General features: G+C 35.5%; 1 protein-coding gene across 2 annotated transcripts in view; it reads left to right on the forward strand.

Moving 5' to 3' along the window:
- pcdh11 (protocadherin 11) overlaps nucleotides 1–16509 on the forward strand; it is a 189449-nt gene that overhangs the window by 16235 nt on the left and 156705 nt on the right. For both annotated transcript variants that reach the window (XM_083561573.1, XM_083561574.1), the window contains one exon: nucleotides 1547–4033. In XM_083561573.1, the coding sequence (XP_083417699.1) occupies nucleotides 1547–4033 (2487 nt within the window). The remainder of the gene's footprint in view (nucleotides 1–1546; nucleotides 4034–16509) is intronic.

A 16509-nucleotide genomic window follows, 5' to 3' on the forward strand; every position in this document is an offset into this window, starting at 1 on the left:
GGAATGAAATCACCCTCCATTTATAAGATGTATTATAGGTCCTGCAGTTAAATACTTTTCTCTCGTCCTTCCTCCCATTTATGTCCCCCCCAAAATATGTGCAAAATAGAATAATATTTTAGTTTAGACGCTTATCTCAAAATATAAATGTTTATTTTATTTTTTTTAGTTTAGCATGAATGTGCTTTAGATTAAAATACTTCAAGGAGACTTATTGTTTCTCAAATATGCTAACACTCAGTAGTGCTTTTGCCCGTGTAATCCTCGTTTGCTTTTTGCTTTACCTTCAGAAAGGAGTGAATGTGTTGACAGCTTTTAGCTTTACGGAGCCTGATCTGTAATCATAAATATTAGTGCTGGTTTAAAAAGGCAAGGCAATTACTTTGAACAGTAGAAGCTGGCCTCTCTTGGGGATTACATGTGCATTTCTCTTTTTCTCTCTCTCTCTCTCTCTCTCTCTCTCTCTCTCTCTCTCTCTCTCTCTCTCTCTCTCTCTCTCTCTCTCTTTCTCTCTCTCTCTCTCTCTCTCTCTCTCTCTCTCTCTCTCTCTCTCTGTCTTTCTCTCCTTCTCTCTCTTTTCCTTTAGGCTTTAACCCTCCTTTTGACAAAAGCTCTTTTTTTAAAAGCCCCTTTTCCCCACTGTGTAATTTATGGTGGTCCTGCAGCATATTTAAAATAGAAGCTTATCTCTATGGCTTTCTTTTTCATCTTTCTATGTATCCTTACGTAGAAGACATTTCTTCAATATACCACACCAGTCTCATTGTAAAATTGAAAGGTAAAACCTCATTTCAGGTGTAGTGCCAGGCAGTGCACTGAGGGGGGAATCAGCCTGCATTTATAGTTTCATTAATTGGCTGGACAGATTGCTTTCTGCTCTTCAAATATTTTTGCCTAGTTTTCTTTATACTCCTTCACTTAACTTGTATTTAAGCATCAGCTCCTTTATCTGTCCAACTATAACCATCATTAAAAAGAGGACAGAAATCAAGAAATTTTACAAAAATGCTATATAATAAGAAGGATTTTTTATAGTGACCTCAAAAGCAGTTTCTGCATTAGTTTTTATGTAAAAAAACAAATATGGTTTGAAAATTGAATTTTGTCTATTTTGTTCTTTTTTCCATTAAAACTGTCTTGACTGTTTCCCATATAATTGATTTGATTAACTTATATATAAAAATAGTACAAAGCACAACAACCATTCAGGGCACACTTTCACAAGCTTTCATAAGTGGATCATATTCCCTGGCTGTGTGTTTTAAGTCAATATTTTTAAAACCTTATACACTTTCTAATAGGATTAAATAACTTTATTTAAGGTTTGTAGCTGCTGCTGACTAAATGTCTATTTTAAGCAAAAATACATCATATGACAGTTTTTGATATTTTGGGGTTGTGCTTTATGTGTGTATAAAATTATGTAATGAAAGCCAGTATTAGTCATATTCAGGAAAATAGACTTTAACACAGACACTTTAATATCCTATTTATAAGTAAATAAGCAATGTATTCAAAATCTTATTGTTTTTTTCTTCTCATTTAGAGTGTGGGTGAGTTTGGTCTGGACATCATTGAAACTCCAGAGGGAGACAAGTGGCCCCAGCTTATAGTCCAACAAAATTTGGATCGAGAAACCAAGGACACTTTTGTGATGAAAATCAAAGTGGAAGACGGTGGCACACCTCCAAAGTCCAGCACAGCTATCCTCCAGGTCACGGTCTCAGATGTAAATGACAATCGGCCAGTGTTCAAGGACAGTGAGGTGGAGGTGAACGTGCCCGAGAATGCCCCTATGGGGACATCAGTCACACAACTCCATGCAAGTGATGCTGATCTTGGCTCCAATGCCCAGATTCACTTTTCCTTTAGCAATCAAATCTCCTCGGTATCCAGGCGGCACTTTTCTATTGACAGTTCTACTGGATTGATTACAGTCAAGCAGCCATTGGACAGAGAATCCAACCCAGTCCACAAGCTTATAGTCTTAGCAAGTGATGGTAGCACCACACCATCAAGGGCTACTGTCATTGTAAATGTAACAGATATTAATGACAATGTCCCATCTATAGACACACGGTATATAATAAACCTTGTTAACGGCACGGTCTTGTTATCTGAAAATGCTCCTCTAAACACGAAAATAGCTCTAATTACAGTGACTGACAGGGATGCTGACCTTAATGGTAAAGTGACATGTTACACTGATCATGACGTACCCTTTCGGTTGAAGCCTGTTTTTAATGACCAATTCTTGTTGGAAACTGCGGCCCCCTTAGATTACGAGACAACTCGAGAGTATGCCATTAAGATAGTGGCATCAGATTCAGGGAAACCACCCTTAAACACATCTGCAATGGTCCTCATTAAAATCAAGGATGAGAATGATAATACTCCAGTTTTCCCTCAGCCGGAGATTCAGCTGTCTATCCCAGAGAACAATGACCCTGGCACACAGCTGATAAAAATCAGTGCCACTGATGCAGACAGCGGTTCTAATGCCCTTATTATTTACACTCTTGGCCCAGATGCACCTGAGGGCTTTAACATAGATTCACGTTCTGGCATACTCTCTGTAAGCAAGCGATTGGACAGAGAAAAACAGGAAACCTATTCATTTACAGTGATTGCAAGGGATAATGGATCTAATCCTCTGCAAAGCAATGTCACCGTGAAGTTAATTGTCCAAGATCAAAACGACAACAGTCCAGCCTTTACCCATCCAGAGTATAATTTCTACGTACCTGAAAACTTGCCTTTGTATGGTACCGTCGGCTTGATTACAGTTACAGACGCAGATGCTGGGGACAATTCAGTGGTTACGCTCTCAATTATAAATGGGAAGGACAATTTTATAATTGACCCCAAAACTGGTGTAATTAAACCAAACATTACATTTGACAGGGAGCAGCAAAGTTCCTATACCTTTATAGTCAAAGCTGTGGATGGAGGATTAATTCAGACAACTTCATATGCCAAGGTCACCATCAATGTTGTTGATATTAATGACAATCGGCCTGTGTTTGTCATCCCACCTTCCAACTACTCCTATGACCTAGTCCCTTTCACAACCAGCCCTGGCTCTGTGGTGACTCGAGTGTATGCCATTGACAATGACACTGGCATGAATGCCGAGCTGCAGTACAGCATTATTGGAGGGTCACCAAGAGGACTGTTTGCTATTGACAAAGCTACAGGAAACATTACATTGCAGGAGAAGATTGTTAGTGCTGATCAAGGTCTTCATAGGTTGGTGGTAATGGTCAAAGACTTAGGACAGCCAGACCCATTGCATGCAATTGCGCTTGTTCACTTGTTTGTGAACGACACTGTTTCCAATGCAACGTTCATTCAGGAACAAGTCCGAAAAAGTATGGAGACACCCTTGGACAGAAACGTTGGGGACAATAATGTAATTCCTCAGAACAATAGCTATGTAATTGTTGTCATAGCTATAATTGCTGGCACTATGACTGTAATATTGGTGATATTTGTGACTGCCTTGGTACGTTGTAGACAAACACCAAGGCACAAAGTTGTTCAGAAGGGCAAGCAAAGTGGCGAGTGGGTATCACCAAACCAGGAAGGTCGACAGATCAAAAAGAAGAAGAAGAAAAAGAAGAGGTCCCCTAAGAGCTTGCTGTTGAACTTTGTCACCATTGAAGAATCCAAATCTGAAGATAATACTCATGAGCACATCAACGGAACCCTGGACCTTCCTGTTGAGCTTGAGGAGCAGACAATGGGAAAGTATAATTGGGCCACCACACCAACCACTTTTAAACCTGATAGCCCTGATTTAGCCAAGCATTATAAGTCAGCTTCTCCCCAGCCTACCTTTCAGATCAAACCAGAAACCCCAGTGGCTCCCAAAAAGCACCATGTCATTCAGGAACTCCCTTTGGACAACACATTCGTAGTTGGCTGTGACTCTCTCTCCAAATGCTCCTCCAGCAGCTCCGACCCCTACAGTGTCTCAGAGTGCAGCTGTCAAGGAAGCTTCAAGGCACCTGGGCAAATTCATACCCGACAGGTAATTCACAACTTTCTTTTTTAATCACTTCACTATTCCTGCTTGCTCTCCTCATCTATCTGCCCTTCTGTTAGAATGATTCTGGGTGGAGGTTGGTAGGGGCATGGGCAGGGATTCAACCACACAAAAGCTCAAACATGCATGAATGCCCATCAGCACTGAGTATTGAAAAAGCTGCTGGGAAAAAAGCTTACACCTAAGGAGAAGGCATCTGTTGTACTTTTGGCTGCTAGCATTTATCAATCAGAGAAAGCGTTTCAGTTATATTCAATAAAAAAAGAAAACACGCTAAGCTATCCATGACAGAATTAGGAAAACTGCCACAGTTTACGTTAAACACCAGCTGTTAGACTTTAGGAATGATAGATTCAATAACATTATTCAATATAAAAAGTACCCAAGTGAAATGGTATTATTTTCTTACCAAGAAGGGTTTCAATTTATACAGTAATTATTAGGTGTACAAAAATAAGAACGATCATCTTTTCAGCAAAGAAATGGTTGAATGTTTGATCATGATTGACATATCAAAACCAAGTATGCTTGACAACAAATCAAATCAAAGATACATTCCACAGGCAGAGCTGAACAGATGCACATGGTTAAAGCAAAAGTTCTTACAATTAAAGTTGTACAGACATAGAAGGGAGGGATTTTTTTTCTTTCACCACAATTCAAAACAGTTTATTACACAATGTCGCAATGGAGGCGCACCAGCATTAATGATAGACATGCTAATTTGAATACTGGAATATTTTAGCTTATGAGACCTGATTTGTGCCAAATGCAAAGTGGTTTATAAATAAACACAGACAAGGGAAATAGATGGAAATCTGTGGTGGACAGCGTAGTGGCATTGCAGCGACAGGTCTTACCTTGTACAAAAAAGCTGTGCAATTGTGGTTTAGAAAGATCAGCATGAATGCGATGCTTTCAAACTCAGCGACTTAAAATAATTCACTCATGAGCAGATTCACTCATTGGTTCCAATGCAGTCCAGTTGTATTTTACACCGTAAAACCCAGTCTTTGTAGTATTATCTAATTTAAAAGCCATTTCCTATACCCAAAATATGCAACATTATCAGTTTTTTATGATTCTTATTAAAGGAACTCATGTGATAGGAAAGAAATGTCAGTGAAAAAAAAATCAGGTTGTAATTTGCTTTAACATTTCCATAGTCTCTCAGAACAGTTCATATCATATATTTTTTTAAAGGATTTTTGTCAGTCTAAATGGTCACCATGTTGTTTTTCATCTCCTGTAATGTCTGTCCTTGATGCAGAAAATCCCTCTCTGCAAATTTTTTCAGATATACAGTATTACGTGCATCATGATTTAAAGTGACACCCACACACAGCTAATAGTCCTTTCTCGCCATCAGCATTTCCTTCAGAATGTGACTAAAAGCAATGCTCTGCTACGGCGCATTATATATAAGCCTACTTACGTGGTCCGAATGCTAAATTACACATTTCTTTTTCTCCGTAATTTTTGTCAGGATGTTGCAGAAACATGAAGCGAGATTTTATATATTGTGTCAGAATTTAATTATTAGTCAAAATGTTTGATCTTTAGTGATAAATAGTCAGGTTCTCTCTCTCTCTCTCTCTCTCTCTCTCTCTCTCTCTCTCTCTCTCTCTCTCTCTCTCTCTCTCTCTCTCTCTCTTTCTCTCTCTATGTATGTGTATATATGTATATATATATATATACATATATATATATATATATATATATATATATATATATATATATATATATATATATATATATATATATATATATATATATACATATATATATATATATATATATATATATATATATATATATATATATATATCATCATCATCATCATCATTTTCTCCCGCTTATCCGTAATCCGGGTCGCGGGGGCAGCAGTCTAAGCAGACCCCCGCCTTCGACTGCTGCCCAATCCTCACAGCACCATCCCTTACGGTCCCTCCTGCAGGTGGTGAGCCCACGGGAAGATATATATATATATATATATATATATATATATATATATATATATATATATATATATATATATATGTATATATGTATATATGTATATACATATACATTCCATTTTCTCTGTAATGTAATGGCACATTCAAAGCTTCTGCTAGGATTAAAACTCCGCATTGAGTTTAATGGTGCATTTCAAGAGGAAAAATATGCAAAAATGGAATGCCCCCTCCCCCACCACCCCCCCACACACAATCATGCTATAAACTGTAACAATCCATATATATTGGCTTCAGTGTACAGCTTTGTTTTTAACATCTGTCAGATCACACACGATGCAAATGCAGGTGTATTAAAAGATCAAGCGAATGCTCCCGAGAGTGAAGCAAACTCAGAATAAAAAGCAGGTAGGCTTGTCTGCAATCGCGAAAAACCAAAGACATTAAGCCAGAACAAACTCATAAACTGCTGAATCAGGTTGTCAATCAGAAGAGCGACCAAAGGCTAAAAACAGGAGAAAGACTTCGCACTTCACAGGATAATATCTGTGATCTGTGACTGATAAGTGACATGAAACAGACACACAAATTCCTTAGCATGAAAATTTACATTGCACATTATTTGATGTTATGCACTTTGTTAGCAATTAGCTAGCCAGAAAGAAAATTTTTTTGTCAGAATAAAAGGTTCCATATGGTTCATAGCACTGTAAAAGGTCCATTTGCTAGATTCAGTGCAGCATGAGCTTCTCTTTCCATTACTCTCATCCTCATACTCATCTCACTCTCATCTCTTTTATATCCTGCTCTCCCGGTTCAGAGCCGATGAGTTTGACGCCAATGCCCCTGGTGATACAGGAGCTTCAGTCAGAACACACATTTTTGGTTGTGGAAGATCAAATAAATACCAAGCTGCTTGACTGTTCTCAGACAAAGCTATGAATATGCAGTCGAATAAAATCCAATAAGATCTTTGTTTGACCTGTATATATATTCAGGATGAGGCTGTTGCAGAGGTCAGTTTATTTCCCATACTAACCTCTTGTGACTTGTCTTAGTGGAGTAAGCTTCACATATTGTATCTATTTTTGAAAATATTGTAATGCATGGATTTATTGGAGTTCACACAACACTAAGTATCTACTGTTTTTTTGTACTATTATTTTTAATCAAGATTCATTGTTCACTCGGCAAGCTATAACATTTTTAGAGAAACAGAACTTGTGCTTTGGCCTACCTGATTATATATATTGTATTGTTTAACTTTTTTTATTATTATTATTATTATTATTATTATTATTATTATTATTATTATTTAAATTTTTATTACATTTTTTATTTTTTTTTATTAAATATAATTGCCATCACAGTACTGACAAAAATTTCAACCAAGCCATAATACACTAGGGGACATCAATCTTTTGAAAAGTAAAAAGTTCTCTGCTCTTCATCCTGTAAAGTTGTAGTGGCATGAAATATAGCTAACCTATATATAATAACTTGGTATTTAGTGTTCTCTTTGTAATTAGTTTTATTTCATTTTCTCTTGACACCTACATAACTCAGGCCAATTACCTGTCCTCTGTAGTTTGATGAAACATATTTCAATCAATCTCTTATAGAGTAGAGTAATGACCAGATGTTTTTTTGTTGTTGTTGTTGTTGTTTTTAGTATATGGTAGTTTTTTTGTTTTTTTTTTCTATTTCAGGTGCAGTTACATGAAATAATCTGTTCAAGTTTCTTTTTGGACTCTTACATATTAAGGATAGAATAGAACTAAATTAGGACTGAAAGTCTCATCAGTGAATAATTTGGCACCAGGTGACAAGGTTTTATGAATTCAGACAGTAACAGAAGTTAATGTAATGCGTTACAGCAACATAGTGCAAATTGTGTCGTAAAGAAGTAAATACCTTCAAAAAATTTAAATATACATAGAATTATAGAACATATGACAAATTCACCGTTATGGATACTGTACAGCCTTAAAATTGATAAGCACTACTAAGTTACAGATTTAAAGATAAACTATATATACATATATATATATATATATATATATATATATATATATATATATATATATATATATATATATATATATATTATTCATCAAGTATCTTACACTCTATCAATCTATCATACACCAGTTTACTATCACTGTATATGTCTGGACAGCAACCTATAAACAATGTCTATATATATTACACGGACATTATATTTAAAATATAAAAATATGTCATGCAAAAAACTATCTTAACCACTCATGTTTCATTTACACTGGTTTGCACAAGAGCATTAAAAGTTCAAGTTCAGACAGCAACAGAGTCAGAAGCAGAGTGGATTTGATAGAAGGTCATTACCACTATGAACCGATTCTTTCGTATGTCTTGGGAATGGTGTGTATTCTAGGTTAGTGTTGCATAATTTACTGTAGACTACAGGTTTTTTATTTTGTATTTTCTTTCCTACCTTGCTGAGCATCAGGGTAATTGGTCTGTTTCTGTCTTTCACACCAAAGCAGCTTATTTTTAAGCTGAAAAAATGTATCTCTGCACGTTCCCCATTAATGAAAGCAGTGGGCAGTTGCTATGCAGCCTCTAGGTCCACAGAACCCATTTTAAATGGGTTACTTGTGGATTTTAAAGCTTCATAGCACAAAAAAATATATAGTATGGAAAAAGATGGTCATTAAAGCTGTACTAACTCTGAGGTCAAAGCTACATGCATAGCACCAGCCTTTTGGTCACATATGCTAGAAAACTTCCTATTGTCTTTTCTGAGTACTTGCTATCTAGATATTTTATTTATTTTGTTTTTTCATCTTCTCATTACAAAATTTTAAAAGACGTTGACTAGGCTAGTCTAACTATCCTACTATAAGTCAACCATTATTCTGTATTTCTGTATTTCGTTTTTTTTTTTTTTTTTTTTTTTTTTTTTTTTTTTTTTTTTTTATATATACATATATAACTATTAAACTAATGAATTCCTCACAGCCACTAGATGACAAGTAAGATCTAACTCTTGGCCATACGTCAATGTGTAATTTATTTTTGATAAGGGTGCAATCAAACTGTGCAATTTTTCCAGCAATTATTATTGCTCACTGAAAAGCTAATCGCCATTTTTAAATCAGAACCTCTGGTCTAATATTTTTGGATACTAGACACCACAAAGCTTCTTCTAATATTCCCCCTTAGTATATAGTAATTTAGTGGAGCGAAGCAGCCATGCAGTGCCTCTGTTCTAGTAGCTTGAATAAGCTGTAATGTCTCTGGTTAGAGAACCACATGTTCAAAACTGTGCGCATGACGACAGCAGTTTGCAGGTATAGCAAGATATCAAACCCTCACTTTGACATGATGGTGATAATGAAGTTCATTAGTAAATAAATGTTTCACCTCCAGTACCAATGTAACACACAAAAGCTGGGTATTTGGTTACCCTGGGTTGCATTACTGTTAAATGCTGTAGGATTTTTTTCCATGTTCAGTGGTTCTCAAGAGTCCACGGGCCAGCTGAAATGGCATTTTATCTCCAAAATGATCATTAGAATCAGTCTCACTGTTGCCTCTGCTTCCACAGTGGTGCTTTGATTTCAAAATAACTACAATCTTTCTGTTATTTCTGCTTTCTGTTTCCGATAAAAAAAATATATATTTCTGCTAGACCAGGCTCACAGTCTCACTTTGCACATATTCACCACTGTGTTTGAATCAGGTATCTCAGTTGAGCAAGCATTAATGTTAGACTTGCAGCGTCTACTACCTGCTGCTACTAGTGGTTCTCTCACAATATTGCTGTTCATTCCCCGTAAATGATTTTTTTTGATCAGCACAGTCCTGTGGCAGAGATATGGAATGACATGGACCTGTCCTGTTAATGCTGTAAATGAAAATGCAACCATGTGACATACTGATTGTGCCAGTATGGCTACATTTTGGAGAGTCATTTGGCAGACACCCTTAACCAGAGCAAATTACAATGCAGTAATCCCCTGTTTATCGGCGTGGTTACGTTCCAAAATAAACTAAAATATAAACTATAAACTAACTATACTATACTATACTATACTAACTATAAACTAACAATAAACTAAAAACCGTGATAAACGGACGCCACCCCAAAAATTTAATTTTATGTATACAGTACTGTACTGTATTAATACATTTCATTATTTAAACATAAAACACGATAAAAACAATTCCCTATACGTTTTTTAATCTATTGTGCGAGGCTGGGAAAATCAGCAAAATAAATTGTTATGTGGCAAATGCAATTTTGCAATAAACCGAGTGCCAAAGTTAAGGGACCCTTAACCCTTAACTGCCTGTTTGTGTAAATAAGATACATTTTCTTTTTCTTTTGATTATTGACCGGCTTAATGCTATAGTTTAAACATTGGTTGCATATGGCATCTAAGTGGTTTTCTCTAAAGACCATGGTCGCCCCTAAATACCAATTTGTGGCTAGGTGCATTAATTCTTTATATATTTGTGGATGTTCTTGCAGTCTCACTGTGTGAAATATTTGAAGCATCCTGCTTTGACCCCACTGAGAAATTAAAGCATCTATTGTCTATTGTCTGCCTCAGAAGCATATTCATTTAAACCTATTGGATGTCCTCCCAATAAAATATCTGTTAAATTAGTTATCTGATCCTGGTTGCATTTGGAGAAGTGTGTCTTCATCTCTATATTTAATTTGTTTGCTAAGTGTACTAGCTTGCCAAAACATGTCTATGCCGGGTTTTTTTTGTTTGTTTTTTTCAGTTTCCACCCAGGAAATTTCCTCACATGTCACAGTTTTATGCGTTTATAACCAAGAAATGTAATTGTGTGCGTTAAAATTTCAATTTGGCCCCTGTAGTGTCTTTTCCTGTCACGTTTGCAGTTCTTGCCTGGTCAGCTAAGAACTTTACTTCTGTCGAGCAGGCACAAGACATTTAGTTTTAAATACCAAATGTGAAATATTTTTAACACTTAAATTGCTCAGCTAGAAAGACTGCTGATGAACACACTCCTGCCTTTAATGCTGCAAATAAACTTTTAGAAAATATTAATAATTATCTCTACCCAGTTCCACGTTTGTCAATTATGTTGACACACATGGTATTTAATCCACTAGGAAAGCTTCATAAATTTTCCACACAGTGCTGTTAGGTGTAAAAATGTCATCCATTGTTTATCTTCAGTGATTATCTTGGAGAGGGAAGCAGTTGATCATAAAGGGGAATGGGGCAGGAATAGACCCTGGATGGGATGGCAGTCCATCACAAGGCAAAACACAAACAGGCAGTTTAAAGTAGCTACTCCACCTACTGACATTTGTAAGTTGAGGGAAAACTGGAGAACCCAGAGGAAGCAAACATGAACTCAGAGAGAACATGTAAAACAAATAGTTATATATATCTATATTCGAGTTGTTTAAGCAAATTGCAGACATGAATTGGGAATCCCCACTGCATCACGTAGTTTAAACATCCCATTCCTGCAATTTGCTTAAACAACTAGTATGTAAACATATAAATGTACAAATATATATTTTGAATTCATGTTTAGAATATAATAATCACTGGAATAAATAAATAAATATAAATAACCTACAGTATATTAGTTTCCACACAGTCATTGTGTGCTTCTTGGCAGATTTTGGTGTTTAATTTGAGACTTGGTGCATGAGGAAACAAATGTTTAGTGATTAAAAATAACTTTTTAGTGGTTTTCTTTTTTGTGTGTTGCGTTAAAGGTTTTAATTTCACCTCTTTTATATTTATTTATTTATTTATTTATTTATTTATTTATTTATTTATTTATTTATTTATTTATTTATTTATATTTTTTATACAAATGGTCAAACAGAAATGTGTGCTGCAGTGAAAATAAATTTCCTTTAATGCGTATATATATATATATATATATATATATATATATATATATATATATATATATATATATATATATACATATATATATATATATATATATATATTAGTTTAAAGACTAGAATATAAATATAAAGCAATGTACATCTACATCCTGGAAATGATTCTCTGTAATTGTCTTAGTAAGTAATTTGCAAGTGGATGGTGTATGTGCTAGGGTTAGGTTTATGGTCATTCTTTACACTATACAAGTCATTCCACATTTAGATATAGTGGACTTTTTTACAGCTTTGTCACATTGTTAACACGCCCAGATTGAGTCACCAATGATCACCGTCACTACCTCTAACTGAAAATGAATAGTCTCTTTGCTGCTATTGGTTGTTATATGTTTGAATGTAGCATGAAGGCCATTTCCATTTGCTTTTCACCAATACATTTAGTACAAATTGGCTTACTAATCACTGAGGGTGAATGGACAAATAATTAGTTGCTTGGTAGAATTAGTTACTTGCCACTATTTAATATTTTACTCTGTGCCACTTGGTTACTTTAGAATCTTCACTTCTATTTTCCTGATGCCTAGAGCTCAGAATATAGCCCATGCTACTTCCCATTGAATGTAGTAGGTCTACACCAAATCGCATTTTTCACATAAGATGTGAGACTTTGCTTTTGCTGCTTGGCCTTATAATAATGACTAGTACTCGACACTCAGCTCAGCTCCGTTTGAGAAGAAGGGAAGTCAAGGAAATCATTTGGGGCCTGTGCCTACGCATATTCCTCATCACGCTGCATGAAATTCATCTTGGGTCAGTTCTACCTCCACCGTTCTGTAGTGGTCTGCAGACTTAAAATCCCCTTGTCACCAGTGGGAGCATCACAATTTCCACTAATGAGAGTAAAAGCCTGGATACGTTTTGCTATGGGTCTTTGTGTAGCAGTTTATGTGCTTCACCAGTCCATCTCAATGCTGTCTTCTTTTTCAGAAGCAATTTTTCTGCTGTAAATATTGCAAGACACAGCTCAGGCAGAACCATTTTTCATACTGAAAGCAAATTATATGGGTGTAGCAGACATTTTGATGGAGATCCACTTTCTGTTAAAAGAATGAGAAAATATTCACCAAATTATTTGGAATGAGTGACATTCCCTAAGTGAACTGTTTCTTGTTCTCTCAGAAAACCATGGTTTTATATAAAACCAGTCCTGCTCTCCATTAGGGATATCTTGCCTGAAGGGAAGAGTTGATTTTTTTGACATGAGCCGTGGAAAAACACGACACCCTTTAACCACAATATGTGTCATTTCGAGATTGCAGTATCCTGCACTTGAAGGAGTTACTTCCAACCATTAACTGGCATAACCTGGAACAAAACCGGCTATCACATTTAGCAGAGTTAGAAATAAATTAATGAGCCCATGTTTATGTCGTGAAAATGGGAAAAAAATAAAAACAAACTGTTGCCACATTCTGTGCTAAGAACCTCATTAACTAGCTATAGGAAACTTTTAGTAGCTATCTTGTGGGAGGGGAATCAAAAACTAATTTACAGTGTACCTGATGTCATCAAAGAATGAGTGATGCTGTAGTATGGTGGATGTAAAAAAAAAAAATCTGGATTAATTGGAGATATAATACCTGCATGCACCGATTAGTCGAGCTGATTGCACTGTGTAGCATTCTTCAAGGTAAATCTGCAAAATTGACAAAGCTAACAACTAAACAAAAATGAGAACAAACAAACAAAATGATAGTATTTTTATTGCCTGGACCTTGAAGAATGCTTACTCTCTCTTTATGTATGCATAATAATGTATATGTCGAGAGAGAGTGAGAGAGAGAGATTTTTTATATCGTCTTACACAGTACATGCTGCAGATCAGCTACCCAGATGCTATTGTAACTACAATTCTCCCTATATCTGTCTGTCTCTCTATATTACAGGAGACGGCACTGAAACCACCACTCTATGGCACACTCTGTGGCACAGGTACAACTCGCTCCCACAGGATAAAAATCAATCTCTAGCTGCCATATCCTAAAGAGAGGGAGAGAGAGAGGGAGGGAGAGGAAGGCACTGACTGAAGAAGGGGGAAAACAATCGCATAATGTACATGTTCTGCAACCTGAAACAGGACCTAGAGAGGCAAGGAGAGGAGAAAAGAGGAGAGGAGAAAAGAGGAGAGGAGAGGACGGCCAGGCTATTTTCACTGAGACACATCTTGTTGCCTGCTTGAAGCTTGTCTGAACATCCGCTAGTGATTTTGTAGGAGATTTTTGAGATGCTTTATTAAATCACTTCGTGCTCACGTACTCGCCTCCCTAACGAAGGCACAAGACAACTCTTCGGAATAATTTTCCCCAGCCTGTTCACTCAAATAACATGTACACTTTAAAACAATGTATAACCTTTAACAGTTCTTCAATAGCCCCAGCCCCCCACCCTGAGCCTATAACAAATGGTTTACAAGTAGAACCCTGCTTTAAAAGCTAATCACCCTTTACAATTAATTAAACCTGCTTTCCTACCAGTTTATGGATTAAGTTTGTCTGTATTACAAGTAAATTTTTTATTACCTAGAACTTGTCATGCATTTGAAATTTAGCCTAAACCAAGACTTGCATTCTTTAAAGGCTCTTTGTATCATGAAGGCCTAATTGCCCTCTAAAAATGTTCTGACTTCTGCAATATATTTAGTTTTAAAATACTGAGTCGGAATATATCGCCAATTAACTTCCTAGATAGATTGCATAGACATTAGATAATGAACATACTAAGTCTGAGTTTTTTTTCGTGAAATCTTTAGCTGCAAATAAATGTATTAAAGATTTATTAAATATCACTGCTGTATTACAGAATCTTCTGCAGATGCCTCTGATGTTTAAAATGTATACAATAATCCACTATAGAAAGCTCATGAATTACTAACCAAAAAAGCAAAATTGCTCATTCATTGTAAGTAAAATGAAATTTAATCATGTAATAGTGTAATTATTACCATCCAAATGTATGTAATTAAATGGTGCTACATGGAAACTTTTCTAATTGGAAAAACCTTTGTTGTAGGGTTATAAGTTCCTCATAGGGGCAACTGAAGAACTCTTAAAGGTACCACATTTTTTTAAGAGTGTAAAATAGTTATGTACAGGATGTCTACTTCAATATGTGTTCATGTACTATAACTTCAGCACAGTCTTTGTTGTCTGGATGGCTATTGATTTGTTTGCCACAGTATTATAAATTTGAGATTGGAGCACCACTTTGATGTTCTGGATGACTTTTTGTCTTTGTTTTTTTCCTTATATATATATATATATATATATATATATATATATATATATATATATATATATATATATATATATATATATATATATATAAAATTAAACTCCAATTTATTTATTTGTTGCTCACAAAAATCACTGATTCTGCATTTTTTTTCACTACATGATCTCTGTGATTATTCTATACCTCTTCACTTTCCTTCAGCTGCCCCAGCTGTTCTTCACCTATTGACACCATTGCAGAGCAAGTCAATAGTAAAAATGCATGACTATCACTGCTGTATCACGGACATATCATCAAGGTATCACTGTGACACAGGGCTCGACAGCTGTGTCGTTTATTTCACTTTTTTATTTTTATTTTTATTTTTTTTTTTTTTACATGAGTCAAAGAACACAGTCAGATTGATATCTGGTGTCTGTCATAGTCAAAAATCCTATCACGGAGTCACTATAACCTGTGATATGTATTTATTTGCTATCTTTATAGAAAAACCTCAGGCAGTCTATAATGTGACTTGCTAGGCTGTAGGTTGAGTATGTACTCTAAAACGTCTCATGCTATTCTGAATCTGACATGCTATTTATTCCGCATAAAATACACGACAGAAAACTGTTGTTCCTTTGTGACACACAGAGGATAAAAAAAGAACAAACTATTCAAGCTTTACATTAAAAATAGCAATAAAGTAAAACCAGGATCATATGTGAGCTGTGATTAGATCTTTTTTTCCAAGTCTGTACTAGATTAGTACAACTTTTAAATATGCCACAGCTAAGTTGATGTAAGGGCACCTATATGCAGTATAGTGAATCGTCTCCCAGGGCCTATAGAGTACTCTTGATATTAAAGTAGAGAAGCTTTTTTCGGCACAAAGTGTTGACCTTTTATTTTCCATGGCAGAGGTGTCAAATGTCTTTAAAGATATTGAATATGTTTCTATGATGTAGAAAACAGTATGCCTCATACATGAAACTGTAGCACTGTGTAACAAATTGGTAGATTTACCTGAATTTTTGAGGAAAAAATATATCTATTAAAAGAGCTATTAATAGTGTGAGCAAGATGGACATTATCACTTTGTCAAATGTAAAAGTACAAAATGCACCTTACATTTTCCTTTGTATTCTAATTTGCCAATTGTGTAAACTGTATATAAATGTTTTGTTTTATTGTATGTTTGAGCTTCAAAACTTTATTAAAGTCTTTTGCATCATAGCATTTTTGCATTTGTCTTTCAGCTTTGGCTTTCTTGTTCAAGTGCCGTGTGATACTCTGGAGTTATACTGCAATACTAAATTTATACTTCAATACTTTCACTTTTCATT

Source organism: Silurus aristotelis, assembly GCF_946808225.1.
Source record: "Silurus aristotelis genome assembly, chromosome: 14".
In the NCBI taxonomy this organism is placed as follows: domain Eukaryota; kingdom Metazoa; phylum Chordata; class Actinopteri; order Siluriformes; family Siluridae; genus Silurus; species Silurus aristotelis.